Source organism: Sporobolomyces koalae (genome assembly GCF_050403365.1).
Source record: "Sporobolomyces koalae JCM15063 DNA, S_koalae_JCM15063T_v1_ctg11, whole genome shotgun sequence".
Classification (NCBI taxonomy): Eukaryota; Fungi; Basidiomycota; class Microbotryomycetes; order Sporidiobolales; family Sporidiobolaceae; genus Sporobolomyces; species Sporobolomyces koalae.
In genome coordinates this window covers 115,071-130,575 of record NW_027481760.1, presented here as the reverse complement: position 1 = coordinate 130,575, position 15,505 = coordinate 115,071, and the positions used below count along the sequence as shown (strand labels likewise).

The 15,505-nt window shown below is 55.9% G+C and overlaps 4 protein-coding genes across 4 annotated transcripts; 2 read left to right on the top strand and 2 right to left on the bottom strand.

Moving 5' to 3' along the window:
• Nucleotides 1–2,152: 2,152 nt before the first annotated feature.
• Nucleotides 2,153–3,991, top strand: HIS4 (trifunctional histidinol dehydrogenase/phosphoribosyl-AMP cyclohydrolase/phosphoribosyl-ATP diphosphatase; the record flags this gene model as incomplete). The annotated part of the gene is made up of 8 exons (XM_076677914.1): nt 2,153–2,464; nt 2,533–2,645; nt 2,708–2,984; nt 3,048–3,113; nt 3,185–3,540; nt 3,616–3,653; nt 3,724–3,733; nt 3,802–3,991. 8 exons carry the CDS (start codon nt 2,153–2,155, stop codon nt 3,989–3,991), a joined length of 1,362 nt encoding a protein of 453 aa, XP_076534870.1.
• Nucleotides 3,992–4,096: 105 nt separating this feature from the next.
• On the bottom strand, nt 4,097–6,317 carry JCM15063_001124 (uncharacterized protein; the record flags this gene model as incomplete). The annotated part of the gene is made up of 9 exons (XM_076677913.1): nt 4,097–4,322; nt 4,392–4,451; nt 4,526–4,735; nt 4,813–4,905; nt 4,979–5,451; nt 5,524–5,697; nt 5,767–5,801; nt 5,869–6,025; nt 6,096–6,317. 9 exons carry the CDS (start codon nt 6,315–6,317, stop codon nt 4,097–4,099), a joined length of 1,650 nt encoding a protein of 549 aa, XP_076534869.1.
• A 2,552-nt stretch (nt 6,318–8,869) lies between these two features.
• On the top strand, nt 8,870–10,461 carry JCM15063_001123 (uncharacterized protein; the record flags this gene model as incomplete). Its single annotated transcript, XM_076677912.1, has 4 exons — nt 8,870–8,925; nt 9,024–9,118; nt 9,224–9,349; nt 9,422–10,461. The coding sequence occupies 4 exons, from the start codon at nt 8,870–8,872 to the stop codon at nt 10,459–10,461; spliced, it is 1,317 nt and encodes a 438-aa protein (XP_076534868.1).
• Nucleotides 10,462–11,697: 1,236 nt separating this feature from the next.
• JCM15063_001122 (uncharacterized protein) lies at nt 11,698–14,898 on the bottom strand (the record flags this gene model as incomplete). Its single annotated transcript, XM_076677911.1, has 3 exons — nt 11,698–12,620; nt 12,687–14,413; nt 14,474–14,898. The coding sequence occupies 3 exons, from the start codon at nt 14,896–14,898 to the stop codon at nt 11,698–11,700; spliced, it is 3,075 nt and encodes a 1,024-aa protein (XP_076534867.1).
• Nucleotides 14,899–15,505: the final 607 nt, after the last annotated feature.

Below are 15,505 nucleotides of genomic sequence, written 5' to 3'. Positions count from 1 at the left end.
CGCCACGGCAGGAGTCCAGAAGACCACGGGCGTTCGCTCCTCTGTTGACCGGGTTCCTTCCTGACGAGTGGATCAGGTGTATCGCGAACCGCATCATAGTCGAGAAATAGGTGATCTGGGTTGTTGGTTCGAAAAATCTGAGTGAGACTATCGCTAGGTCGTACTATCTATTGTGAATACTCACCTCGCCGGCTTTCGGCCTCGAGCATCTTTTGCTCCTGATGGTGCCGCAGGGACGCTGCATAGAAGTGAGCCTCCTTGAATGGCCATCCCGACGGCCGAGGCAGTCCGGTCTCGCGATCGGGTACATCTAGGTAAGCGTCGAGAGCTGGAGAAGAGCGCACATCCGTCGGGTTGACTGCTCAGTGCCGAATCTCCACTGAATCTGCTCAGGACTGGCTCATGCTTTCGCCCAGCTTCCATGCGCTCTGTTCGAGAAATGCATTCCGCTGTGCGTTCAATCGAGTAGAGGATCGCTCGTCCACGCCTCCGAGACGCATCGGTCGATGGGACTCGTGAGGCAACACTGAGGGATGATTCGATGGAGCATGTGAGAGAATTGCAGGAATCCCAGAGGCGATCAAGCAATGCTGAAACGACAGTATGGTATCAGCAAGAGCGAGCGAAGTGACGCGAGGGAAACATGGACCACAGTCTGCGTAGCCAGCCTTCCGTTTCGCTCGATGGGAAAAGGTCCATGCAGCTGAAATTCGATCAGAGCGTTCGCGCCTACGTCGATTGCGCTCTCGATCAAAGCTCGTTCGAGCTCACGCTCTTGCGCTCCGACGTGGAGCTCGAGTTGCTCACGTGCTCGACCGGATAGTCTGTAGGAATTTCGAGGCAAGGACAGACGCATCTCGACCTCGATAGCTTGATCTTGAAGGGCCCGAACGTGTCCACGGTGCACTGTCCTTGGCGCATCAGTAAACCACGAGGGCGAGAAAAGGGTCGCATACACGTACGGGCTTCGCCAGAAGCTGTCAATTCCGAGAAACAAGCTCAGCCACCGGCATCGAGGCAAGCCAACGAAAGGACTTGCATACGAGCGTGAAGCGCCGAATTCGCTCGGTGCGCCATGCGCTAGTGTCCGCCTGAATTGATGGTGCCCCACGCTCCTTCCTTGCCAGTCTTGCTACGTCTGCCTTGAGGGTCGCCAACCTAGACCCATGTGAGAATGACGGTGAGTGACGATGCGCTTAGGGTAAGACGAGGTATTGCATGAGACTGCACTGGAGATCCTCTTGCTCCTCTAGGATGGCCTTGCCGACTGCCGTCCTTTGTGCGCGCTCGAGCATTCTCTCTTGAGCCTGTTTGCGGTCGTTGCGCATCAGATCAATTTCGCCTACTCGCCTCGAGACATGCTTGTGAACGGTGGGGCTCACGGCGGCTCTCTTCTGAGCTCGCGCTTGCTGTCGCCCACAATCTTCGCGTGTTTTCGCCTTCGTAATGGACCATCAGAGACGAGATCGGGTCAGCTCCAACCACAACTGTTGAATCGAGCACGGGATCGGTAGCGAACCATCCTCTCGCGCTCCCGATGAGCTCGCTGCGACTCGGGCTCTCGCCTGCGGTATGTCGCTCATATCTACGAGCATGAGCGAGCCGAAAAACTGCGGAAGCAGGCCTCGCACCGAGAGACTGACCATGGCGCAGCCGTCATTTGCACGGACTTCATGGCGGGGCTGCGTGGTCGTGCTCCTTGAGTTCAAGAATAGGTAGGTGTCTGAGATAGGTCAGCGGAATAGGGGGTAGGCGCTCAAGAAGCACAGGAAGCCGCAGCCGTCAACAGGGAGAAGGAAGTCAAGAGGCCGCTGTAGCTAAAGTCGGCGCTTTGTCGACTGGCCTGAAGACATGAGCCTGAGAACACAAGTCCAGCAGGGAGCAGGAGGACCGAGCCAGGACAAGGGGCCGCGCGCAACGAGGCGGTGAAATTTGTTCGGTCTCGAGGCGTGCGCGGCTGAGACCGGCTATGTCCGAGCAGCAAGTCTGAGATCGCAGCTTCAGGGGTTGTCGTATATTGAGTGCGGTGGAGCAGGCTGTGGGTGGTAAACCGAGTCAAACCAGGAACCAATGTGATAAGGCGAGAGTCACCGAATCCCGACTTCCGAAACCTTTTGCCATCTCGACTTGAATCTCGCACTCGACTCGTACCATGGAAGCCGTCGCAGACTACCGATCACCGGTCTACACCGCGTCCGCACTCGATCCTGCACAGCGAACGGCGCTGCTCGAACGGCCGGTCAAGTCTTCGACCGACATCCTCTCGCTCGTGTCGCCCATCCTCCAGACCGTGCGCGAGGGAGGCGACGCCGGCTTGCGATCACTCGTCGTCAAGTTTGACCGATGCGTCCCGGCGACCGACGATGCATTCCCGTTGACGCTCCAGGCTCCGTTCGATGACAGCCTCGCCCAGATCGACCCTGCAGTCAAGGAAGCGATCGATGTCGCTTACCACAACATCAAAGTGAGACGCGTTGCACCCGTATCCCAGCCAAGTCAAAACTTGACCGCCTCTCAAATTCCCCTTGGCAGACTTTCCACTCGGCGCAAATGGAGCGAGAAGCAGAACCCATTCGTGTCGAGACCATGCCGGGCGTCATCTGCTCGAGATTCGCACGACCGATAGGCAGCGTCGGACTCTACGTGTGAGTCTCAATCTTGAGGGAAATGTCGAGTTGCACCTGACGTCTTTCTCCATCTGCAACAGGCCTGGCGGGACGGCCGTGCTGCCGAGTACAGCTCTCATGCTTGGAGTGCCTGCTCAAGTGGCAGGCTGCAAGACCATCACTCTCGCCACTCCCCCTCGACCTGACGGTTCCATCTCACCCGAGATCGTCTACATTGCCCAGCTCACGGGCGTGTCGACCATCGTCAAAGCTGGAGGCGCCCAGGCCATCGCGTCGATGGCGTACGGAACCGATTCGGTGCCAAAGGCGGACAAAATCTACGGTCCCGGTAACCAGTTCGTCACGGCTGCCAAGATGGTTCGTCGATTTTGATACAGCTCTCATGCGAACTCTTGTTGATCGTCTCGCATTGCGTTTCAGTCGGTCGCTATGGACTCGGGCGCCAAGGTGGCGATCGATGTGCCAGCAGGACCTTCCGAAGTCCTCGTCAGTTCTGGCCCACGCGTCGTGCTCTGCAAAACTCTGATTCTTTCTGACCTTGTATCATGACGATGCAGATCATCTGCGACAAGACTGCCGACCCAGCTTTGATCGCGTCTGACCTTCTTGGTCAACAAGAACACGGCCTCGACTCGCAGTCGGTCCTCGTCGCTATCGATGTGGACGACGAGTACGTCGAGGCCATCTCGAAAGCGGTCGAGGAGCAAGCCAAGATCCTGCCGCGCGCCGAGATCCTCCGCAAGTCGCTCTCCCAATCGTTCATTCTCAAGGTCGATACGATCGACGAAGCGTTCGGGTTCTCGAACGATTACGCTCCGGAGCACTTGCTGTTGTACCTCGAGAACGCGGCGCAGACGATCGAGAAGGTAGAGAATGCTGGCTCCGTCTTTGTCGGCCCGTGGTCTCCGGTTGCGTGGGTCCCCGTTCCTCTTGTTCCGATATCTTCTTGCTCAACTTGCACTAACACCGCTTTTGCCGCGATGTTCAGCTGCGGAGACTACGCTTCCGGTACCAACCACACCTTGCGTAAGTCACACTTGCTCCCCGCATATGGATTTCGCGATGCTGATTTGGACTTCCTTGTGACCCGCTGTAGCTACTGTCGGGTACATCACCTCTGTCGAAATTCATTGTCAAAGTAGCGCGCTGATCTCCTCAATCTTCCTTCGAACAGATATGCCAAGCAATATTCGGGAGTTTCGACCTCTTCGTTCCTCAAGCACTTTACCTCGCAAGAACTGTCTTCTGCCGGACTGAAGCGACTCGGTCCCTACGTCGAACGGTTGGCCGATGTCGAGCTGCTTGGCGCTCACAAAGCCAGTGTCACTCTCAGGCTCGACAAGATCGAAAGGGAGGGTCTGTAGATTCCACTGCATTCATAGAATTCATCCATAGACGTGGGAATGATATGGAACAATTGCACATAGAATCGAGAAGAGGTATTCTCTACACAATCGAGAAACGAGGACTTAGTGGTTGTGTCCTTCGTGGTTTGCGGGATCTTCCTCGTCGAGCCAGTCTTCGAACCCATCCTCGAACAGCTGCTCGAGCTTCTCCTGCTTCTTCATCATACTCTTCTTCGTGCTCTTCATGATCTTCTGCCATTCTTGCCACTCGGAATCGTTGAGCAACGCGTCGTCGAGTTCGGCCGTCAGTAACGGCGTGATGGTCGAGATCGATTCACCAATGAACACGCTGTAAAACCCTCGCAGTCTCAAAGTCAGCTCACGCCGGGAATCTACGAAGCAGCGAGAGAAGACTTACAGCTCCTGTCGTCGATCTCCCCATCTACCCTTGAAGTCGGCCTTCATCTTCTTCCTGACCCTGTTGATGCGATCATTTGCCAAGTCAGCTACACGGACCCAGCGACCCCAGAAGGAAGCGCAGCAGCGACGCACTCGGGGTGTTCAGGCCATTGGTTCTCGTCAGTTTCGCAGAGCCATCTCGATCCACCCGAGAGGGTGAGCATAACTCCCGCTTGAGACCATTCGCCCGACATGAGCGGTCTCGAAGCGAGCCAGAAGAACCCTTTCGAACGCAGCAAAGGTCCGAAGCTGGGAGATGCTTTCTTGGCTGCAAGGCGTGCAATCGGATCGAGTTGAGGTTGTCTGGTAGCATTCCACAACGAAAGCGCTCATGAGTTAACGGCCTCGAAAACCTCGGTCAACGACCAGGCGGGACGTACGCTTCGAGATCCGGTTCAGACTCCCACGACGCTTGACTGGAAGCGTCGTCATCGTCGCCATCAACATCCATACCTTCTTCATTTGGCTCGTACCTGTCAGTCCGCCAGTCAAGTAAACAAACACTGCCAAGGAGAGGTAGTGGGAGGAAGAGGTCCGTGCACATACGAATCCTGAATAACGACGAGCCGGTCTTTGATCACATTCCACAATCGCAATGGGTGGAAGGGCCTCCTTGCGCGGTACACGAAACTGCCAATGCCGTATTCCTCCGTTTCGGGTTTGATCTCCTCGCGGAGCGACTTGAGCCACCCGGCACTCATCATGGACTTCTCGAACGAGAAACGGTGCGTGTTGAGAATCTTGGTCAAGTCGATCTTGGACTGGACCGAGGTGAGGAGAGCGCATTCCGGGTTGAGCGTGCGCACGAGAGCCTTGATCTTGTCCAGGACCTTCTTCGACACGAGGTCGCACTTGTTGATGATGATCGCGTCGGCGAACTCGAGTTGATCGACCATGAGATCGCTGATGTTGCGCTCGTCCTCGTCTTCAACCGTACCGGAAGCTTGTCGGTCCGATAGGAAATCGGCGGTGGCAAAATTGTCAAAGATGTTCAGAGCATCGACGACCGTGACCATCGTCTGTAGACTCAATTACACATGTCAGCTCGGCGAAACTGGAATCGAAGTCTGCGTAATTTGAGGGCAGCTTACATCGAGTCGGGCGATTTTTGGCAGTCCTCCGTCAGCGAGAATCGCCGCCAGCTTAAGCTGCGACTCGGTATCGACCGTCGAGGTTTCTTGGTTGCCCTGTTTGGCTCGCTGTTCCACATCCGCTCGCAAATCCTCCGCAGCTTGGAGGTGCATATCAGCGAATTCCGGCGCAAACTGTTCAAATATACAGATCGAGCTCAGCCCCTGATCAATTCGTGACCTTCTATTTTTGATTGTACTCACAGTCTCAGCGACTTGCTGCGGCTCAGAAACTCCGGCTATCGTGGCAAATAAGGTTCAGCTCCGATTAGGAAGGGACCGTGCGGGCGAACGTCGGAGACTCACTCGATTCAATGACCAAGTAGTCGAAGAGCTTTTGATCGGCGAGCCTGGCAACCTCCTCGAGGAGGTCTCCGCGCAAGGTACAGCAGATGCATCCGTTCTCCATCTGTACAATCGATTCCTTCTTTTGCACGACCGACGAGATCAGCGATGCGTCGATCTTTACGATTTGTGCACGCTCGTCAGTACACCTGATTACGAGGACATCAGAGGAGGAAGAGGAGACGCACGTTGACACTGCCCATATCGTTCACAATGACCGCAATTTTCAATCCGTGAGTTTTGTCCTTGAGGATGTACTCCAGCAGTGTCGTCTTGCCGCTTCCGAGGAATCCGCTCAGAATTGTGACCGGAAGTCGCCCATCGCTCTTGGCTGTGATTGGAAGACGACATGTCTCGGGCGGAGGCGTCGTGGTGAGCTTAGGCGAGCTAGAGAGAGTGCTTGTCGACATTGTTCAGGAGTTTTCTGGGAAAACAAAAGAGGAGCGAACGGTGCGCGGCAGGAGCAATGGAAGAAGAAGGTACGTGAGTCGACGAATCACAGTGCGTCGAATACACTCGTTCCAGAAGAACCAGAGTAGTAGGGACTGGTGATAATCGCTAGTCAAGGCCGATGCGGTCCCCTCAAGACCGCGGTCATAGCCGTCACCGTCCACAAAATCCAGGTTCTACTTCGTCACGGTATCAATAGGTGCCATAGGCTACGAAGCGGGCAGTCGGATGAGCGGAATCGGACGACATTCTCCGAAAAGAGGGACTCGGGGGAAGTCTGGCAGCATATGTAAATTACTCCCCTTTCCCGACAGGATGGAGGACCGTCTCGAAAATACACCTCATACGAATCAGAGCTCGACCATGAGGTCCCGCCGACCGTTGCGTAAGCACCAGAGTTCCGGTTTACTTCATGCCACTCACGCGATTGCGAGCGGGTGTCGCGTGATCTGATTGCGCGCACACAGCTAAGAGTGCCCTGACATGCGACTCTGAGACGTATCTACGACAGGTGCCAGGACCCACGGGCCAGGAGAGAGTCCGAGAGTGCAGTGCAATGCAAAATCAGAAAAAGAAGAAAACAAAAAAGGTTCCGCAGCATGAGATTGCGCTTTGACGGCGCGCAAATAGACTCGTGATTGACTCTCCTAGTCAGCCAGAGGGTGCTGGGGGGCAAACCCACATGTACTGCTGTAGCATAGCAGACTCCAGGGCAGATTTGTGACTGTGTTATGTATGCACCGCGCAGAATATCGAAGGTTCGGCCACAGAGCAACGCAGCTGCCACGCGCGTATCCAGGGTACAGTACCTGGTGGGGCTCACTGTCAACTCTCGCACAGTTGCTTCAAACTTGCATGGTCCAGTAGAGTACTGTAGGCTCAAAAGTCAGGAGAAGTGTACTATGGTTCCAATGCACCAGCGCATGCAGTGTTTTGCGCAAGAAAGGGCCAAGGGGCTATAGCAGGAGCTCGATTGATTCGTGCCCGACTATGAACGGCGAAGGACCGCGCGGAGGGGAAGCGAAAAACCACGGGTCAATTGGATCTCGAGAATGCGTCCGAGCAGGCTGCGGGTTCTGCTCACATACGATGGTATCGGGAGAAGAAGCTTAACTTCGAGGGGCTTGCTACGATAGGTAGAGGCGGAAGAGGTGCGTCAAGAGGTGTTCCGATTTGAGAAGGTCGACAAGCAGGGAGGGAGACGGCTGAGCAAGCCCTGCTCAGGCGCATCAGTAGATGGTCAAGGAGTCCTGGGAGTGGAAAGCAGGAGATTGTCGGAAAGGTGAAGGGCGCGTCGATCAGACATTACAGTACACTTCGTCCGAGACTTCCTTAACCCTTGTAGTCGGAAGAAGACAAGGTTATGGCTATTACAGTAATCGAAAGTAGGAACGGAACGATCAATGTCGAACTAGATCGTGGTTTCAATGGCGAGGCAAAGAAATGAGGTAAAGAACGGAGAACAGAGACAGCGAGCTTTTTTCTAAAAAAGAGGAGGTTTCACAGACATCTCTAGATATGTCCCGAAAGCGCTGCTAGGGATCAGTGAGCATCAAGGGTTGCAAGCGAGAGGGACAAGATGGGGAGGACAAGATGGGGAGGACAGAGAACAGGGTGGCGACAAAAATAAATAATTCGAAAGGCCTTTGTCATGTAGAGTGTGTAAGGCCGAGAACAACTAACTGGGTATGTAGGGTCGAGACTTTACATCGCGCAAGTGCGCAAGTGCGCTGCTCCGACATCGGACGTCGAAATTGTAGGTTGTCTATAGCCTAGCACGTGAGCTCGGTTAAGGTTACCTCACTTGGGTGCCAAGCCTATCGCGTCCGTCCGCCTTCGGCACTATGTACGTACATATGTGGCTGAATGGCGTGTATATCGGCTTCACTGGGCTGTATCGCTGTCAGCTATCATTTGTAGGGCTGACTGCTCTCGAGCATTGTAATCGTCGTTTCAATGACAATAATGTCTCATGCAGCTGCCTCAGCCTATTGCGCCTCGCCACCATCCTGTATTACACTTGACTCGCGTCGACAAGCGACGGCTACATCCATAGTCGTGCATTGGGGACACAGCAGACTCTACAGTAGTTTGGGCGATCTCGAGTACTCCGAAAATCCTGATATTAGGGATCGCTGCCGCTGCACCTACTTACATAGATGAGTTCATCTGTACATTCATCAATTTGGTGGCGCGAGTGGCGTAACCTTAGGCCCGCCGATGGCCCGAACAGTAGCTGAGCCAACGTCAGCATTCATATGTACACTCTGTATGATCGGTTCGGACGGACTCGTCGAGAAGAAGCTCCGAGGTGTGCTTCTCGGCAGCAAAAGAGATGCGAGACATTGAGTTGTCGATCTAAAAGCCCTGGTCAAAATTAGCGCGGATTGGCGAGTTGATCGACAGCGCAGAGTGCCAAAGGCGGTTCCGGTTCCTTGATGCATGCGCGCTCCTCCACTTGACTTTTGGCTCAACCTGGACGTTTGCCCTTGGTCCTGTACGGTCCACGCGCATGCCCATCAAACGCACCGCTGAGGAGCTCGAACGTCCGCCTCTGCCCCGTGGTTCGTGAGTCCCAATCCCTCTCTGCCCATGCCCGCTGCGGCCGCTGCGACCCGCGTCGGCCTCGCTAACCTTCTTCCTCTCGCGTTCTCCCCATGGCACAGGGCATGTCACCGCTGCTTCACGCGCAAGGTGCGCTGTAGTGGCCAGCCTGACGCGTCGACAGGCCTGTACGGATGCTCGTCGTGCTTGAGAACTGGTGAGCTACCGGTCGGCCTTGCCGTCGGGCCCTCGAAGCCTCGCTGCGTCTCGCGGCCGAACTTCGCGTTTTGGCCAAAAGTTGACCGCTTTCGCCCTCGCACAGCCCGCCATCGAGGACATGATCCGTCTCAAGTACGATGTGCATTCGAGCGCGAGGGATTGTGCAGCGAGGAAGGAGGACCGACCATGTCGGGCCAAGTATTGACGGGCGCTGCGTCGACGGGTCCGAGTAAGTTGCGACGCCTTACTGCGGTTCCTGCGCCATACTGACGACAAGCACTATTGGCGGGCTTCATTACAGCTCGGCGGCAACGCCCAAGCGTCCGCGGTGGCAATTCCTCAAACACCTCGATTCGCTCCTCGGTCAGTACCGCGTCGAGCGCAAGGACGGACTCGTACTCGACCGATGCATCGTCTATAGCGCCATCCGTCCACAAGACGTCCCCTCGTTTGACAGGACTCGCATTCCCGGCGGAATTGCCATCGCCACCGACCTTTCAGCATCCTGCTTCGCTGCCCCCGCTCATCGTCCCAACAGCGGTACCGCTCTCGTCCCAGAATCTTGCCGGTAGCACAACCGACCTTCTACCTTCGTCACCGGAGCTTCCAACGCCGAGAGCCACAGATCCGAAAGCGAGGCAAACGCTTCTCAATCGGCGCGCGAATGCTCCGCATAGACAGCTCAGCTTGTCCGCCAGCACAAGTCCATTCAGCGGCTCACCTTACCCTGGAGCGTCTCCATATGTCGACGAGTTCCGACAACAAGCGAGCGCGCCACTCCTGCCGCCGTCCACGTGGGGACAAGCCGAGCAGTATCAGCCATTCGATGATTACTGCCTCCAGCGGTCTGTACCCCAGTACTACTTCGATGGTCCATTGCCGAACACGACTTTTGCGCTCGATCTCGCTCCTTTTTCCGCTCTGACCCCATCCACACTCGCACGGATGAACATCACTCCAACCTCTTCGTATGACTTTTCCTCTTCAAATCAGCCTCCGCCTGCTCGTATGGTGGAGCCGCCGTCCTTCTCTCCGACCGGCGCCGCATTCGTGGGATCGCTCGCTGGTTCAACGCTGCAGCCTGGCGACGCATCATTCCCTTCCACACTGTCCAACTTTGCAGCGGGAGCGACAGAGCAAGCGTCGGGACATCAGAGTGTTCTGGCCTATCCCTCAAACTATCCACTCCCTCTTGCACCACCCGCTCAGTATGCCCACGGCGTCAATCCGCAGTGCGCTACTTCATTCTACCTGCCATCGCCAGGTATCACGTACTCGTCGTCGATACCGAACCAGCTACGATCGGATCCAACACGCCATTATTTCGATGGACAGCAATAAGAAACTTGGGAAGTTAAAAAAGGTCGCACTGTCTCTTATCAACCTTGTACAACCCGCGAATATGCGTCGCAAATTGCATGTGTCTGGTAGTTCTCCAGGGTGTACAGGTATAGGGTCATGCCTGTCTCGAGGATGGACGGGAAGTTGCTCGGCCTCTGCGCAGCAATCGGGGCTTTTGTTTTGTGGGGTTTTTGTGATCAGGTGACTGCAGGACGTACTAGACTCTGACTGTAGTATCGGGACGAGAATCTCCCTGCCGTTGTAACAGATTTTTTGTGCTCAAAATGGTGCTCATGAGTTTCTTTTCTTCTTTGAGAAGGCGGCTGCATTTCGAGATGTGCCAAAGATCGACGGGGATCGGCAGCGGACAGACAATGAACGATCTGACTGACAGCAGCACTTTGCATTCTTCAGCAAGTACAGTATGAGACGTCGGCGTCGACCGAATTGGCCCGCTGAGGCGGCGACGGGGCTTTCCGATGCAATCCGCCATCTAAACTGGACTCAACAGCAGGGCGTCTCCTGGTTCCTGTCGGGCCTGAAACTTATAGGCAGGTACGTGTCCGTACACGAGACATCCTGCAAAGACGGCGTTGCGGTGAAACTTTCGAAAGCATTCGCGAATGCGTTACAATTTACAGCCATGATCACGATACTGACTCTGCTAAAATTCGGCGGATGAACATCTTGAATTTCGGCGGTCTCGTGGTGTGGCGCGTGCAGGCAATCGAGAGGGATTTGCTTCTTATGTGTGCTGAGGGATTCCGCGGAACCCCCGATACCGAAATTTCCGAGCTTTGGTTGACTGCGCTGAGCGATGGACTTGCCGAGCACTGTCGGAGGAGTGGCAGATGACAGCGGATCAGACAGAGAGAGAGGGCCACAGATGCTGCGCGAGCTCATCCTGGTCCCGAGGATTTCTAGCGAGCGCTCCTCATTTCTGCTCCGCTCGAGGGCGATCAGCGGCAAGCCGACGCTAGACTCCTCTGACAAGCTTGAAGGAGTACAGTCCAGTATATTGGTACGACACAGCAATGGTTGCGATTTCATCTGGTACAATGACAGGAAGACAAACAGCACGACGGATACCAACCCAATACTCACATCCGGCTTTCAAGCGTTTACAATGACCTCGTACCTTATGAAGGCACTTCTAATTTAGACATGCGAGTGTCTAAGACGACTCGCCAGCTTTCTACAACGACGAGCGCATAACCGATGATTTGCTCGGCTCCTTTAGTTGTGCTGCGATTCGTATGCGGTCGTCTCGCCTGCGCTGCCAGGGTGATGCGGGTTCGAGTTGTGATCGGCATGCCAAGGTTGATACGGCTGGTACGATGACGGCGCCAGGTAGGCACTTGAGGGACCCGATGGAGAAGTGCCAATCGGAGCCAATCGCGCATGATTGAGGGAAGGAGGTGCCACTGAGGTAGACGAATGGATCTCTGATGAGGTGTAGGTAGGTCGCCAATGCTCTCCGGAAGTTGACGCGATGTGGTCGACTCGTGCGCTTGTTGCGTGCGTGTACACACCAGTGCTCGCAGCAGAGTGACTGAATGCATGCGAGAGGCTCGTCGCTGGGTAGCTCGACGTTGCCGGAGAATGGGGCATCGAGGTTGGCATCGGTTCACTGTGCGGGTATCCATGGGTATGGATTGAGACCGGTGCAGTAACCGGTGCCAGGGTTGCAGCCAAAGTATGATGAATCGGAATATGAGTCATTGTTGGCGCATACGTCGAGTGAGGGTACGCAGTTGTTGCTGGGTAATACCCGCTCGAAGAAGCAGGGTAAGCCGAAACGGACGATACTGGCGGCCCCGAAGAGGCAGGAGCATTAGCAGCCACGAGCGCGTAAGAGCTGCTGAGGGTTGGTCCAGTCGAGTAGTACGGCGTGTAGGCATGATGGACCGCTGGAGCTTCGGCTTGCGAGAAACCCGATTCATGTACTGCTGGTGCCGAAGATGTAACGGGCAATGGAGCCATCGAAGTCGCTGCTGTAGTGGCGTCATAGGGCATTGCGGAGCTATTGCTCTCATGGTTGGGAGCTTGGGTGGGCATCGCTTTCCCTTTCTTCTTCTTCGTCGTGACGGGGCCGCTCACGCCTGCTGTTCGCTCGGCGAGTTTCTTCTGTCGATTGACCGATCGCGCGTATCGCAAACCTGGTCATCACCGATTTCAGCGACTTGGACGCCCCATAAAAGAGTGTAGAACATTTAATGGCTTACCGCAGGCATTGCAGAGACTCTTTGCTCCGCTAGGGCCCTTTCTCCATTCCGGACTCTCGACAATACCACAGCTTTCGCAAGCTTTGATACCAGGTTTGAAGACAGGGCCTTCTGGTCGTAAGCGGCTCTTCTTCCCTTCTTTCGTTTCGGATGCGTCTGTCGAAGCCGATTGCTGCTCCGAAATAGCGTTCAACGACAATACAGTGGTCGAGCTCGCCGTGCGCTCCGCGGGCGGAGGTCGCTCAGCATGTGATGGGTAATCTGCGGCTTCCGATTTCGGGTACTCTGTTTGGTCGAAGGACGTCGATCTCGATGTAGAAGGGTAGTCTGGGCGTGCAGGCGCTGTAGGATGTGGAGGGAAGTAGCCATGAGCGTGCGCGTGAGTGTGAGGAGCCGCGTACGGGCTCGTCGACTGGATAGAGTACGAGGGAGGATAGATGGAAGAAGGGGTGGTTCCGCTCGGACGAAAGGGCGGCATCGATGTCGAAGTCGAACCAGGCGGCGTAGCGGAGTAGGCGGAAGCAGTTATAGGCTCGGTCTGGTGCGTACGTCGGTTTGACGCGGGATCTCCGAATCCAGACGAAATCGAGCCGAGGATAGCTGACGCGGAGGCTACAGTTGGTGAAATACCTCCGTTCGCGCCGTATTCAGACTCTATCGAGGGTCTGTACATTCCTCGGGGTTGTGCTGTCGAAATGGATAAAGCGGTCGCAGAAGACGTTTCGATTTTTGGGCGAAGGGGAAGAAATGTTGAACGTGCGGTTTGCTCCAACTTGATCCGTTTAGGCGAAGGGCAATCGAAGCGGGGGACGCTGTCGCGCGATAAGCCTGGCTCTTTCTTGATTGACGGCAGGAACTCTGTGGCTGTCGCTGGCACATCTTCAAGGTTGAAGTCGTTCGCGGTCGAACCTGGAGTCGGACCAATGGCAGTCTTGCTCAACCCGAGCGCGGCTTTCCTCGCCGAGGTGAGGTAGATGCCACCAGTTTGGAAGCAGGCAAACGTGATCGAGCCGTACATGATTACCACGGATTCGATCGTTGTCAGGATGCTATCCTTCATGACAGGATGCTTTGAGCGGTAACGCTTCGTGCAACTCGTTTTCGCATTCGCCGCGCCCCGGGGTCTAGCGACGACTTCCCGTGCGAGCGCAGCGTACGATTCTGTTTCATACCGCTTTCGGCCATCGTTGTCTTGACAAGTAGGAAACGAAACGAGGGCCTTGCCACTCCTATCGAGGATCTGGAAAACGTGTGGAGGCGGACCGTCGGTCGTCTCCGAAGACAGGCCATGCAGCGATGCCAGCAGGGCAGATTTGCTGTCTTCTTCGAACGAGCCGCCGCTCGTCGACGGGCGCGACGAGTATGCAGTGATGTTTTCGAGCACATCGATAAGCGCTGCTGCGCGGGCTGGAGTGAAGTAGCGGTGCTCGTCGACCTTGATGCCGCACCAGTTTGTCCAGTCGCCCCGATCGAGCAAATCGTTGTTTTTGACCTGATCCTTGTCGCCCACTACATGAAAGAATGCGAGAACCGCGCCGTTCCCCATATTGCTCGACCCATCAGCCGAGGTGTGCCCGCGAATGATCCCATTGCCGGCGATCCAGCTCGTCGTCAAGTCGAGGTTGAGGTAATCTTCATCCAGCGCGTACTTGTCGGCATCAGGCAGGGTCGGTACGTCGAGGCAGCCGAGCTTGCGCAGGATGCCTACCAATCGGGAGTAGCGCAGCCTGGCACATAACTTGAATTAGTTCCGCGCTTGCTTCGGTTGTCGTGTCCATCTGACTCACCTCGTCACGCTGCCAAACACGCCCGCCGTCTCGACTCCCGCTATCCGATCTGGCCTCGGCAAGAGATCCTCCGCGAGCTGTTCGCGTTCGTCGGGGTGGACAAAGTCGAGCAAATTTGATCCGAGGAAACTGCTTGCGAAGTCGCCCAGGTGCTCTTCCAGCAATGGATCAAGGTACACGTAGTCGAGTGCGGGCGATAGGATCGTCCAGTAACAGCGGATACTGCCGAGCTTTGGAAGCTCGTCTGGGTTAGCCTGAGCGGGCGAGTTGAACGTCTGGGAGTAGTAGCTCGACGAGGGTGTCGCGGTCGCCGAATACGGAGTCGAGTCGACATGCGGCGCAGACGAGTGTGCGTGAACCGCATCGATCGCGGGTGATTGCAGAGTCGAGCTAGGAGACGGCTGCGGGAACGACGAAGCCGACATTGCAGGAAAGGCGTAAGGATGCGGGGTCGGATTTGACATCATTGCTTGTCGCGCCTCGCCTCGAGAAGACCTGTCAGGTGTCGACAATGTATGTATGTCAGCATGCGCCCTGCAGGCGGTGGAGCAGCTGATTCGCGCGCGAGTCAACCTCGCGACTTGCTCGGGTGCCCGCTTTTTCCGGTGCTATATAGTCGACCAGCTTGTCTGTACAGGCAAGAGTATTACGGGCAGTGATTGATGACGAGATCTCGTCTGTGCAGCGCCTCTGTCGGGTCTAGTCTGGCCGTTCCCTGTTGATTCCGTCTTCCCCGCCTCGCAGGCTCTGCTGCCACGGACGGGACTGCCGGGGTTCAAGACACGCAGCTTACCAGTGCTACTTGCGTGACGTGCGCCGTTGGCCGTCTCGGTAGCTGGGATCGCACCGTATCGAGAGCGACCCCCTTAGCGCGGCTGGATCGCGAGCGACAAGCGCGTGCGGTCGAGAGGACGAGCAACCGGTGTCGAGACGCGCCGAGTGCTGTGTGCGGGAATGGAGGACAGAAGTCGAGCGTCTTTGTGTGGGTGTGTGCGGTGATCGAACACAGAGGTGGAGAAAGTGATCGAGCGC